Source organism: Pelodiscus sinensis, chromosome 1 (assembly GCF_049634645.1).
Source record: "Pelodiscus sinensis isolate JC-2024 chromosome 1, ASM4963464v1, whole genome shotgun sequence".
Taxonomy (NCBI): Eukaryota; Metazoa; Chordata; order Testudines; family Trionychidae; genus Pelodiscus; species Pelodiscus sinensis.
In genome coordinates this window covers 89,279,324-89,292,093 of record NC_134711.1, presented here as the reverse complement: position 1 = coordinate 89,292,093, position 12,770 = coordinate 89,279,324, and the positions used below count along the sequence as shown (strand labels likewise).

The 12,770-nt window shown below is 48.4% G+C and overlaps 1 protein-coding gene across 3 annotated transcripts in view; it reads right to left on the bottom strand.

Moving 5' to 3' along the window:
* Window positions 1–9,052, bottom strand: part of RANGAP1 (Ran GTPase activating protein 1) — a 34,812-nt gene extending 25,760 nt beyond the window's left edge. The window contains exons 1-6 of one of the 3 annotated variants that reach the window (XM_075936259.1): window positions 8,917–9,052; window positions 4,412–4,572; window positions 2,662–2,789; window positions 1,698–1,757; window positions 798–977; window positions 157–291 (exon numbers count right to left, since the gene is read on the bottom strand). In XM_075936259.1, the coding sequence (XP_075792374.1) occupies window positions 157–291; window positions 798–977; window positions 1,698–1,757; window positions 2,662–2,789; window positions 4,412–4,523 (615 nt within the window). In that variant the 5' untranslated portion in view covers window positions 4,524–4,572; window positions 8,917–9,052. Of the gene's footprint in view, window positions 1–156; window positions 292–797; window positions 978–1,697; window positions 1,758–2,661; window positions 2,790–4,411; window positions 4,573–8,024; window positions 8,156–8,240; window positions 8,263–8,916 lie in introns of those variants that run through there. The other 2 variants (XM_075936276.1, XM_075936269.1) reach the window with 2 other exon arrangements.
* Between the last annotated feature and the right edge of the window lie 3,718 nt (window positions 9,053–12,770).

Here is a 12,770-nt window from a genome sequence, read left to right as displayed (position 1 = left end):
CGGCCAGTACCTTATGCACACAATTCTCCTCAATGCTTGTTTCTTCAGCATGCAGGTCTAAATACACACTGCTCACCCATGACTACCAGAACCAGCACCCACACATATCTGACACATCTATGTCCCCCTCTGAAGAATTCCTGCTTTGAAGCTTACCCCAAATGCCTCAGCCAGTGCAGTTGCACCGTCATTCTCCAGACGGTTCCTGCCAGCCACAAATATTTTCAAAGCAAGAGGTTTGCCCGTGGTGCTTGACTTCCTGTGACACTCTTTCAGGGCAGCCGCTAAGATCTAGAGAGGACATTAACAGCTTTACATTACTATAGCATCCCAGAAATGGTTTATGAACTCGATATATAGGAAACATTTAGGACACCACTGAAGTGAAGGTGCTTCTGTTGTGGAGCACAGGAACCATTCTATACCACCAACTTTACATAACATTAACAGTGGAGTCACTTGAGAGGGAATTTTACATCATGAAAATGCAATAATCCTGTTACCATGTCTATACAGAATTCGGGGAAACAACTCTGGCTCTTCAGTGACTATGAATTGGCAAGGCTTTGGTTTCACACGTCAAAGAACATCCTCCATTACAGCCAGACTCAGGCACTGGGCGTGGACAGAAGAACATCATTCTCTTGTGCAGGTATTGGGATAGGCCAACTTGCATCTTCGACATGTCATGAGATCAGTATGATGGCAATCAAGACAAGTTGGACCCCTAGCCTCCAGCACCCAGTCTTTAAGGAATGACAAATGCAAGAGAGGAGGGATTGAGAAGCGTCGCTCACCTTGCCACCTCCAATGCCCATGCCACAGTTGTTCAACTTGAGCTCCTGCAAAGTGAAACAGGCAGGACTCTTCAGCAGTGCCTCAAAGCCCCGTACCCCATCTGGCCCAAAGGCATTGTCACTCAGGTCCAACTCCACCAGCTGGGAACCTGCAGTGATGAGTGCCTCTCCAAGGGCAATCTGTGAGGAGACAAAAGGATTTGGTTTTTATTAACATAGCTCCACAGGCCCATCTAGACCATAAGCCTATGCTTCAGAAGAAAGAGCTCATCTCCAGTGCACACCGTACATTACGCAATGCTCCACAAAGGAGAGGGAATCTTTTCCGATTGCCAACGCAGTTTGGTTGCGCCCTCAAGCATGAGATTTGATGCGGTTAGCTGAATTTGCACAGCTGTAAGTACTAGAGACCATGAAGTTATCCAGACCTTTTTAAACGAAGGCTGCAGGAGCCATACACATTTCAGAGACCTGCCCAAGCACCAAGTTTCACAGATGCAAATATAGGTTACTTAAAGGAGCAATATTTTTTGATTATAAGATCACAGAAGACACCTCATGATTCACCTCAGGATCATTCTGATTGTTGCGCCTTCAAAAGGGTATCCTTTTATTCTGGAGTTCTTGATTCCTACCCATATTGTTATTCCTCCAAGGAAGAGCTGCTTTTCAGGAGATCAGCTAGAAAGTACTTATACAATTGCCTCCTGCCCATCATCCCAGAGATAGAGGGGAGAGGGAAATCCATACATGCTCATGCTTTATCAGCAAAGTTATGCTTGAATATGGGTCTCTAACAGTATATTGATCCATGGAAAAGATGTACAGTTTCAATGTAAACACAAGGATGGAGGGAAGACTAATCACAAGTCAGGCTTCAGACCCAGTTCTCCCACTTACCAGAGCAAAAGGGATCTCAGATTTCAGTCTCCCTGTGAACATGTCACTCCAGTGACACCTCTAAAGAGAGAGAAGAAAAGAGGATATGACCGTCAAATCAGCTGCATACGCAAAGGTCCCGTAACCTCCTGCACTCCACAGGGGAATTGATATATTAGAGCTTACACTTTTTGTGCCTCTCCTCATTGTACCAAAAAGAGCTATATAGTTTACTTCACTCACCACGGAACACCATCATTTCTGGGGTAGAATTCAGCTACTGTTTAATAGTGCACAGCAATACCACAAGAACTAGGGACATAAGAGAAGATTACCACATACAGTGGAAACTGAAGGATACAGAATGAGAATTTCGTCAGGATATGGGAGCCTAAACTTATGAGACTGATGTTAGAAACCTCAGCAACCACGAGTGGTCAAGGCCTCTGGTTTGTGTTTCATTGAGAGTTACCATTGCCATGGCACAGTACTCTCCTCAACGCTAAGCAAGAGTATTTCAAGGGAGAGAGAGCATCCTGATGAACCTCCATTGCTATTTCCTCCAGCATTTAGAGTTTTGCTTAAAGTCTTTCCCAAGTAGGAAAGATCTGATGAGATCACAACCCTAAGAGGCCACACTGCATTACCGGAGGGCTCCCCTCCAGTTTACACAGGACAACGCAGGTGTGAGACCTCTCTCATGACTTTCTTATTTCAGCTATGGAGAATCACCTATGGCTGATATGCAGCATTTCAGCAAGTGTTAAGCCAACTTATGATGTCCTGAGGGTTCACTATCCCTTATTCATACACAAGCTTAGTATTCCTGGGTCTATTCTTATCTGCTAGTGGGACAAGGAAAGAATTTGAAGGTTGTATTACTCCTGCAGGGACATGTCCAGGATCAGTGCTCAAAAATAGACCGACCTTCAGCATCTCATCAATATTTCCTATCTTCCCCTTCTGTACTACTAGAAGATCTCACCTTGAGCTCAGCTTTTTTCTCCAGGGCTTTGGCAATGACCTTTGCTGCCTCCACACCCACTGTGTTGCCTTCTAAGCGCAGGGCTTCCAAGCCATCAAATTCCTCGATTTCCTTAGACACCTCTTTGGCTGCACAGAGCAAGCATAGTTGAGACAAGAGAGAAAAGTTAACACCGTACGAGGGCAGGCTGAAGAGTCTCTCTTCCCATCACTATTTATTTTCTCCAGCCTCCGGGACTTTTAACCACAACTAACATGGTTTTGCACTTCCAAAGAGGGAAAGAAAGATGATTCTTATGAAAATTAGTGGGAAATATCAGTCAGTTTTGAGTACAATCTATTTCCAGGTGTGCAGTACAGAATAAAATTCTTATGTGCTTCAGGGATTTATTCCCCCAACTGCCATTGCAAGACAAAGACATCACTACCCCAGCAAATGCTTTATCCTAAAGAGAGGTGTACAGGGGGAAGAGCACTCCAAGCAAACAAGAAGCTGTCTGGGACTGAGCCAAGAACTGAAGAACTCTATCTTAGAGAGAAGAGGATTGCACAGGCAGGCAGGTGAGCCCTGACCAGCGCTTGTAAGGTATTGATAGTATCCCTTGGCATTTCAATCATTCCGAAAGTTACTAGTCTTTCTGAAGCATTTATAGAGTAGGAGTAAATTCTCTAGCAATTTAAAGCATCAATGTGCGTGTAAGGACAATCATCACTCCCAGAACAAAAAAAAAACCTGACAACTATCAGGGAGAATCAAAATCAGTTTCTCCAGCTGTAGCAGTGATGCTAGACTAGTGTGTTGGAGGAAAGGTGGGAAGTGGTTGTCTCACTATCAGAAGTCCCATTTCTCAGATGGCTGACCCTGGCACCCCCCTGCCACATTACATAGACCAGAAGGGGGTAAAATATGGCCTGTGGGCCAGGTCCAGCTCACCAAACATTAGGATCTGGCTTGCCATGATTCTCAGGCCACTAACATCCCATGGCCCAGCAGGACCCTCAGACAGGCTCCCTGGCTGCCGTGTCCACACACACTGCTCAAAGCAGCTGGCCGCTGGGGCCAGAGTGTATGTCTCCAAGAGGCATGCCCCTTGAGGGGTAGAGGTCTCTGTGCATTGCCCCCATCTGCAGCACAATCCTTGCAGCATCCACTGACCAGAAAGTGGCCAATAAGAGCTGCAGGAGCCGTTTTTGCCTGTGCAGGAAGTACACGGAAACCCCTCTGTCCCTCAAGTGACATGCAACGCAGAAAGACACACTCTTGTCCTACCAGCCAGCTGTTTTGAGTGGCTTGTGGGACTGCAGCAACCAGGGAGCCCGCCTGAGGGTCCTGCTGGGCTGCCAGCCAGTAGCCATCTATGGTAAGCACATCCCAGCCAGAGCCTGCACCTGGCACCCCACCCTCTCATACTCCCAACTTCTTGACCCAGGTCACAGCCCCCTCCTTCACCCAAACTCCATCCCCAATCCTACATCCCAATCCCCTAGCTCCCTTCTGCATTCAACCGCCATCCCAGACCCTGCACTCCTCCATTAACAGTGTAGAAAAGTGAAGCCTGTGACCTTTTACCAAATTCTTGTAGTGCCCTCCCATCAAAAAATGATTGCCCACCACTGACGTAGATTCTCACACATTGAAATTAGCGGTGTCAAGACACCTTTGGTTAGGAAGAAGTTCATGACACACAACTTTGGGATGGCATCACCACTCATCCCAGGGGAGACACTGCCCCAACAATGTTTCTTCTTACCATCTTCAGCAGTGTTGAGTTTTAGGCTCTTGCCTGCGAAACTCAGTTGCCCTCCACCCACTTGAGCTTTGGCAAGTGACTCTGCTAGCTTAGTAATGTCCTCTGACGCCATTTTCTCCACTTCACCAACCTCCAAGACGTGTTGATTTAAAGGAAGTACACTGTCAAGATAAAATAAATCCAAAACCTCAATTTGAAGAAACACAGGTTAAATCTCTACTAAAAATAGCATTTCAGATTGCCAAAAAAAAAAAAAAAAAAAAAAAAAAAACCCCACAACAACAGCACTATGTTAATATTCTAGTTGATTAAGCTTAAAAAAAAAAATCTAAGCAACAATCATGACTGGATTGGTCAGTTTCAGTATTGAGATCCTGCAGGGAAAAGTTTTAGCTTAGTCATCTCGAAATTATATATAACATTTTCCTGCCATGCAACAGAATGATGTCATCAGGCAGTTGGCGAGTGTAGCAAGAGGTGGACACAGCCCCATACTTATTTTCAATGAATAACATTGCAAAAGGCAGCTGAACTACCTGACAACATCCCTTAAGACAGGGGTTCCCAAACTTTTTGACACGGGGACCCTCTTCTCTCTTCTCCCAGCATCACCCTGTCCCCTCTCCCACTGACACCTCCCCTCCTGCCCTTTCCCTCATGGTCTGCACTTGGCCCCCTGGCATTTGTCTCTCTCTCCCACACCCCTGTCCCTTGGTGCCTTTCCCTCCCAAGCCCCTTCTCCTTTCACCCCTTTCCCCACCCCTCTCCTTTCCTCGCCGCCGCACGAGCCGGTTCCCACCTTCTCTTTCCCCATTGCAGGGCCAGGGTCCGCGCTCAGACCCCGGAGGCCAAACCCGGAGCCAGCCAGGCCCCACCACATGCCTCGCGCGGGTTTCAAAACCCCGGGCCGTGACGTCACGTCCTCCCCACCCACGTGCAACGCCGCGCATGGGCGGCAAGGAGGAGCCGCGCGCGGCAGAGACATCCGGGGCCAATGGGACGCTCTGGGGGCGGGGCCGGAGAGGACGCGCAGGGGCGGGGCCCGCTCCAGGCAGAGCCGGGGAGAGACCCAGCTCCACATAGCGCTGGAGCAGGGCCCGGCTCTTAACTCGCCGGCACTTCCGGGTGCAGGGGCGCGGGGCCCGATTCAACCAGATGGGTCAATCAGCCTAAGGGCCAGCAGCCACCAGGCACGCTGAGGCCCGGCATTTTTTTCGGGCCGCGGACCATAGTTTGGGAAACGCTGCCTTAAGACATTACTCTGTTTACAATACAGTATTCCTTTCTCCCCAAAAACCATGGCTTTTCAACACAAGCCATTGTCCAATCCTATGAGTTGCTCTTCCTCTGAGCCAGAGTTAAACACATTTTTTTTTCCTTTTCCCTTGCAACCCACCCGGTACTCACGTATCAGCATCGTTTTACTATCAGATTTAGTTGCTGAATACCTATCACAGAGACTACATGGGTGCAGAATACAAAAGCAACTACATTGTACATTATTATTTACTAGGGAAGTTAAAATGTATTTATTTTGGTAAATGTGTATGGGTACACATTTATACCAGGGAGGGGAAGGACGGCTCGACGGATACAGAAGCAGCACCCGGGGAGGGTTATGTGTAATCGTGAAGTTTTACTGATAAACCCAGGCTTTTACATATTTACATTATCACATCTCTGGTACTTATCCAGTCTAGCTGTAACTGTAACAAGCAACGTGGCGATTTTCCACCTTTTTTCCTGATGGACTGTGCAAAATTTACCACGTCAGGCAGTGGAATAGTCTAAGATTCTCTTGGATTTAGGGATGTTAAATATTGGTTAATTGAATAGTTGAGTAACCTCATGAATTCTTATTGGTTAGTTGATTATTCTATAGTCCCCAGGGGTGGGGCTGGCAGTCACTGTATCAGAGGCAGCAGTGCAGGGTGTCAGGCAGGAGCTGGTCCATGAGGGGAGCCAGTTTAAAAACCAGTTCACCTTGAAGTCCAGCTGCCTGTTGTCCAGTGCTGCTGCCTCTAATAAAGAGGCAGCAGCGTGGGGTGGCAGCAACCCCTGTCTAAGGTGGGTCTGAGTTCCTGGACTCAGCACAAGATGGAACTGAACCAGGCTGCTTGCTTGCCTGGCTCCTAATACACTTCAAATAAAGAACCGCAGCAGGAGCAGGTACTGGACCCGGTGTGAGCCAGAACTGAGCTGAGCTGCTGGTAAGTCTGCTAAAACATGTACTGGTAAGTGTGGGGGGAGGGAAACGCATGTAGTCTATAGCATTAACCTATAAGCTTTTGCTTATTGGTTAATCGACCATACAGGCAGTCCCCAGGTTACGAACAAGATAGGGATGTAGGTTTGTTCTTAAGTTGAATTTGTACATAAGTCGGAACTGGCGTCCAGATTCAGCCACTGCTGAAACTGACCAGCAGCTGACTACAGGAAGCCTGAGGCACAGTTTCTCTGCCCCGGGCTTCCTGGAATCAGCCACTGATCAGTTTCAACAGCAGCTGAATCTGGATGCCTCGGACAGAGCAACTGGGGCGCTGCCGGGTAGGTCCCTGCAGCGCCGCACCTCGGCGCTGCGGGGACCAAACCGGCAGCACCCCAGCTGCTCTACCCCAGGTGTCCCCAAGTCAGCTGCTGCTGAAACTGATCAGCAGCTGATTCCAGGAAGCCCAGGGCAAAGCAACTCTGCCTCTGGCTTCCTGTAGTCAGCCGCTGCTGGTCAGTTTCAGCAGCGGCTGACTTGGGGACGCCTGGGGCAGAGCAGCTGGGGTGCTGCTGGATTGGTCCAGTAGCGCCGAGGAGCGGCGCTGCGGGACCAACCAGCAGGGCCCCAGCTGCTCTACCACAGGCGTCCGCAAGAAAAGCCTGCTCTGCTGGGGGGGGGGGGAGGGCGCACTAGCTGCATCCCCCCCCCAGCAGACCAGGGAGACGCAGGCAGTGGGACCGAGGCGCGTCTGGGCAGTCCCGCCGCCCGCGCCCTCCGGGGCGAGAAAAGCCCCGTTCGTAAGTACAGATCCGACATAAGTCGGAGCCGCGTAACCCGGGGACTGCCTGTACTATTACACCCCTACTTTGATTGACTCAGTCTTCTGATCTTGCTTGAATATGTTTCATACTATATTAGATAATTCTTCTTCATTTGGTAATTGCACACGAGGCTTTTGTGGATTCTTAGTAGGGCTGTAAAATCCCATTTAAAATGTTAACCAATTAAACTATATGTTAACTGGTTGACTATATGTTGCAGGCGGGGGGGGTGGGTTGGAGAAAGAGGGGGACACTTGAGCAGCCCCTCGGATGGCCTGCTACACTGCATCATGAGGCTGCTTCAGCCTAGCCAGGCCCCAGCCTGGTGCGCCGTGGGCAGGGGCTGCTCTGGCCAGTCAACTGGTTACCCCGGTAAATATACCGGTAGGGCAATGCTTGCCAGGTAATTGATTAACCCTCTACATCCCTAATTCTTAGCTCAGTTTTGACTAATGAGTGGCCTAAGTGATCTCAGAAGTTTTTCTCTCTCAGGATATGTCTACATTACAGCAACTACAGGTTCACATCACTACTCTACTTCCCAATAAGCATATGCTTATCGGGTAGCTGACTAGTCACTTACATCCCTAGTGCTGGGAATGGTCTCACATTGGACTGCTTCCTGAGTCTGCAGATTTGGGGGGGGGGGGGGGGTGGCTCTGTCCCTGTGCTGCAACAGGCTGAAGAGACAGGCTCAACAACATAGGCTCACAGCTGTAAGGGAAAACAGGCTTTGTGATGTCTCAGCACCTCAGGCGACAGACCCAAGGTGGAGGGTTGCCCAACCCATCACACTCACCCCAGAATGACATAAGTTATACTGAAGCAATCTGTAGTGCAGAGATAGCCACACTAATAGATGATCTGATAATAGCTATTACCACACACACACACTCCTCCGTCTCTCTAATATCCTGGGACCCACAAGGCTACAGCACCACAGGAAGCTGTTTGCCCAGCTGCTTGCTCGGTGACACACTCCGACCGCCCTCCCCCCGACTTCCGCGGCTGCTCTCTGCGGTTACGGCTCCCTGGCGATGTACTCAGGGCGCGACGCGCCAGGTGAGGCTGCCCCAGCGAGCCTCAGTGATGCAACAAGCCTGGCTGCGCAGCACAGAGTCACTCACCCGCCCGGCCCGGCGGCCGAGCCCAGGGGAAGCGGCAGCCACAAGAGCAGCGCGGCTTGGGCCGGGCCACGCAGCAACCGGGCGGGACTCGGCTCCCGGAGCGCGTGGCGCGGCGGGCAGGGGGCGCAGGACCAGACGCCCGGGGCACCCCCCACCCCGCCCCCGAGTCGGGGGGCAGCCAGGAGGGGACGCCCCCGCACAGGCGCTGGGAAACCCCGCCGGGGCGCTGCGCCAGGAGGGGCCCCGCGCACACCGGGCTGGAGAAGCGTCAGGATCCCGCTCCCCGACCCCGCCAACTTCCTGGCGACCCTACAGTAAACAAGCCGCGCGGCCCCTGGGCCCGCTCACCTGCGCGCGCTGCCGTCGGGTGTGGGTCGGACGCGCCCGGCTCCAGCCTGTCACGCCGAGGCCGATGGCGCAGGGGGAGGCGGAGGATTTCAAACCCGGCAGTTTTGTTTTCCCGGCTCTGATTGGCTCGCGAGGCCTCTCGCCCGCCCGTCGCGGTGGCGTAGGCGACAGTTCTTCCCCGTGCGGCATGCTGGGAATTGTGGTTTCCTTGGAGACCCTGGTGAGGTTTGATGCGCGGCAGAGAAGACTACGAGCCCCGTGATGCATTGCGCTGGGGGCTCGCTGTGCCGTGGAGCAGGCCGGGAATTGTAGTTCCACAAGAGAAGAACGCGGCGTGGACTATCGTTCCCAGGATGCCTCGCGCAGCGCCGGCTATTAAAAGGGAGAGGGCGGGCAGGCGAGGCAGAATCGGAGGTCAGAGGCCTGGTGGGTACCTGGCTGTGCGTCACTAGGAGTTTTGTTGCGGTTTTCGTTCAGAGTGGGTAGCAGCTATTTCCATTCTCGTTTGAACCTGCCGGTTCCACAGCTGGGATGGTTGCCAAGCTTTGAACTTGCAAGTCCTGCAGCTCCATGCGACTGTCAAAGTTTACCAGAAACATTTGGTACACACACAGCATGTGCATGGACGTGTTGGGATGCAATTAAATGCTTTGATGTAAGTCATTAGAGAGATGAGTGTGACTCACTAACAGACCAATGTCTGTTGTTAAAAGAGAGAAGTGTTCAAGTGAACACAGTGATAGAAATGTAGCCGTGTTAGTCTGGTGTAGCTGAAACAAAATACAGGACTATGTAGCACTTTAAAGACTAACAAGATGGTTTATTAGATGATGAGCTTTCGTGGGCCAGACCCACTTCCTCAGATCTGAAGAAGAGCTCTGTGTATGTAGCTCAAAAGCTTATTTCTCTCACCAACTGGAGTTGGTCTAGTAAAAGACATTATTACCTCACTTACCTTATCTCTCTAATATCGTGGGACTGACATGGCAACTTCAACATGACATACTCTCTTATCAGTCTATAAAGAACAGAAATGAGAAGTCAGACTGGTTTTAAGACTTACTACACCCTGATGCTCAACTTTTGATAGTATTTGTTCATACAATGTTATAAGTAAATCAGATTATTTTTCTTGTAATATGTGAAAGCATTTTCTCACTTCTGTGCACACTTTATATTTGTTTTATAGCATGCAATGGTTTGTTGTTAAAATAGAATTAACACAGAAATTATACTAATGGCATTTTTTTTACAAAGACATCAAGAAAGAGTGGTTAGATGAGGTGATGTGTTATGATACTTATTGATTATGGTTGTAAGTAGATATGGAACCAGTAGTAAGGCTCAAGAGATATCTACTGGTTTTCTACAGTCTCTGTTATTTGTGAAGTATTTGAAGTAAATAATATGTGCATGAAATAGGTGAACAAGGATTGTGTAAAAGAAAGAAACTACAAGATGTCAAGTACAGAAAAGCCATTGACAGGATTGAGTCCATCTGGCAAAACTGAATGGTGTACTCCTGGAGGAATTCTGCACTAGTGGGCGTGCCCTGCTACATTCATTACACCATCCTGCTCATGGAGACAGATTAGGAAACACAGAATATGGGGGGAGAGAGAAATCACAGACTGGGGCAAGGGCATAGGTGCTTATGGGGTGACAACATTGAGTTAGGAGTTGATTAGCAAGGGACTGTAGGGTTACATGGTGACTGGAGGTAGAGGACTGCCAGGACAGATGAGGATGGGGGTGATGGGACTGTAGGGATGCATGGGAACTGGGGGAGGAATGGGGCAGATGTGCCTGATTGAATGGGATGGGGTCAGTCAGCATCTGCATGTGGGATTCTCCCTAACATACTTTCCCCCAAAAAAACAGTTTTATACTTCTTCCATCCACACCAATAACCCTCCAAGTTCACTCCCAGGCTCCTTCCATCTCCCTCACCTCCTATGCTACTTATGATTCCGCAAAGCCTTTAGATTGCTTCTGAGGGGTGTGGGAAATACCTTTCTATATTGTAGCTTAAATGAATTACTTGAAGTTCCTTATTAATTTGCCTAGGAATTTCAGGAATCTATTTGTTTGAAAAAATCCTTTTTTTTGTCCATATTATTAGAGACATATTTGCTGACAGATATTTTGAAATAAATTACCAAATAATTGAAACTGGCATAATTATATGGTGTTATTTTAACAAATACAATTTGGAGAATTTTAAAATATTGTATGTCGAATTTTTATTTTTTGGCACAGGATTTTTAATTTTTGGTGCAAAAATGGACACTCTTGCGCAAAACAGTTCTTGCGCAAGAAGCCTGCAGTGTAGATGTAGCCTAGCTCTGTGGATCTGCTGTTCAGCTGAGCAGCATTTGAATCTCTCCTGAGCAATCACATAAGCACATAGCTTACAGGGAGCTCTGATTATGACACAAGAAGGGGAGCCTGGATGTGTATATGTTCATGATCCAGTGCCAAAGAATAATGCTGCAACTTTTTCCATGATATTTGAGGCAGAGAAAGAGGTCAAAGGAAAGGCCTCAACCATGAAGGAGAGGCAGAAATATATTCTTCAGTGACTAATCACAGTGTATGAAGCCATCTGGGCTGTGAATTTGCAACGAATTTTGAAAGATGATTTAATGCTTGTCCTTTTGGCATTAGGATAGAGAAATGGCAGTCTGAGAACAAGCACAAAAACAATACTGACAGCTGGTGTCCATTGCCCACCCAAAATTATCCCTATTGGGAGAAACTGTAAGGAAAACCTTGCAATATTTTTATCTGAGCGACTAATTACACAAGCACCACCAGATAAAATCTTTGTTCTGACTTGTGGTTTTCAGGCTGAAGCTGAAGTCTGGTGCTGGACAGCAATAGTTGACCCCCACCAGCTGTGTACTCATCAGGAAGAAACAGACATAAGAATTATTTTACAATGTCTCCATGGTGAATGCCATCAGTGTGGTTGCTAAAGTCAGGAGCTCTGATGTGCTTAATCTTTTGCTGGCTCGCTATAGCAAAATGGCATATAGACAACTTTGGATGAAAACTAGCACATCAAAGGAACCAAAGTACTTTCCTAGTCATGCCATTTGTGTGTGAGCAACTACAATATGGGGCCACTTTTGGAAACTCTGCTCCCATCTCATGCCCTGAGTGGGTGTGATGCTACCTCTTTTATTGCTGGACCAAGCAAAAAGATTACATGGCTTTAACACACATTGGACAGAGTGAGCTGGACTCAGAAAAGATTAAAAGTACAGGTTTCTTTGTAAGATGTATAGCTTGCCAGAGGTCACCACTGACAAAGCACATGTCATTTTGTTCACGTACTTGTGGTTATCAGTAACTATACTTTATCAATGAAGGTGCTAACTACTTTCTGAATGGTATCCTTCCTGCCTTATCTATCCACAGACATTGATCTTTATCTACTCAGGTTTAGCACCCTTTCTCCCTATACTTTATGCACAGAGGTAGGAGGGTGGGCAACAGAACATCTTTCCCCCCCCCCCCTTCCCTTCTCCTATTTATTTTGAGTTTCCTTATCCTCTAATCATAACTCTGGTCATCTGAAGAAGTGGGCTGTGCCCACAGAAGCTCATGATACCATCTACATGTTTTGTTAGTCTATAGAGTGCTCCCAGACCATTTGCTTGCTGTTTTTTTTCTGTAACAGACAAACTCGGCTACCCCCTGAAGCTCCTGTACTTCCAACAGATGGCGCTCTTTTCTTCCACATAGAGATTGTTATTAAGCACTAGTTTGGAAACAGACCCACTGCCCAAATCTAGTACTTCCTCTTCCAAATAGAGTGCTTTGGAAATAGGAGAACAAGGATCTGGTGC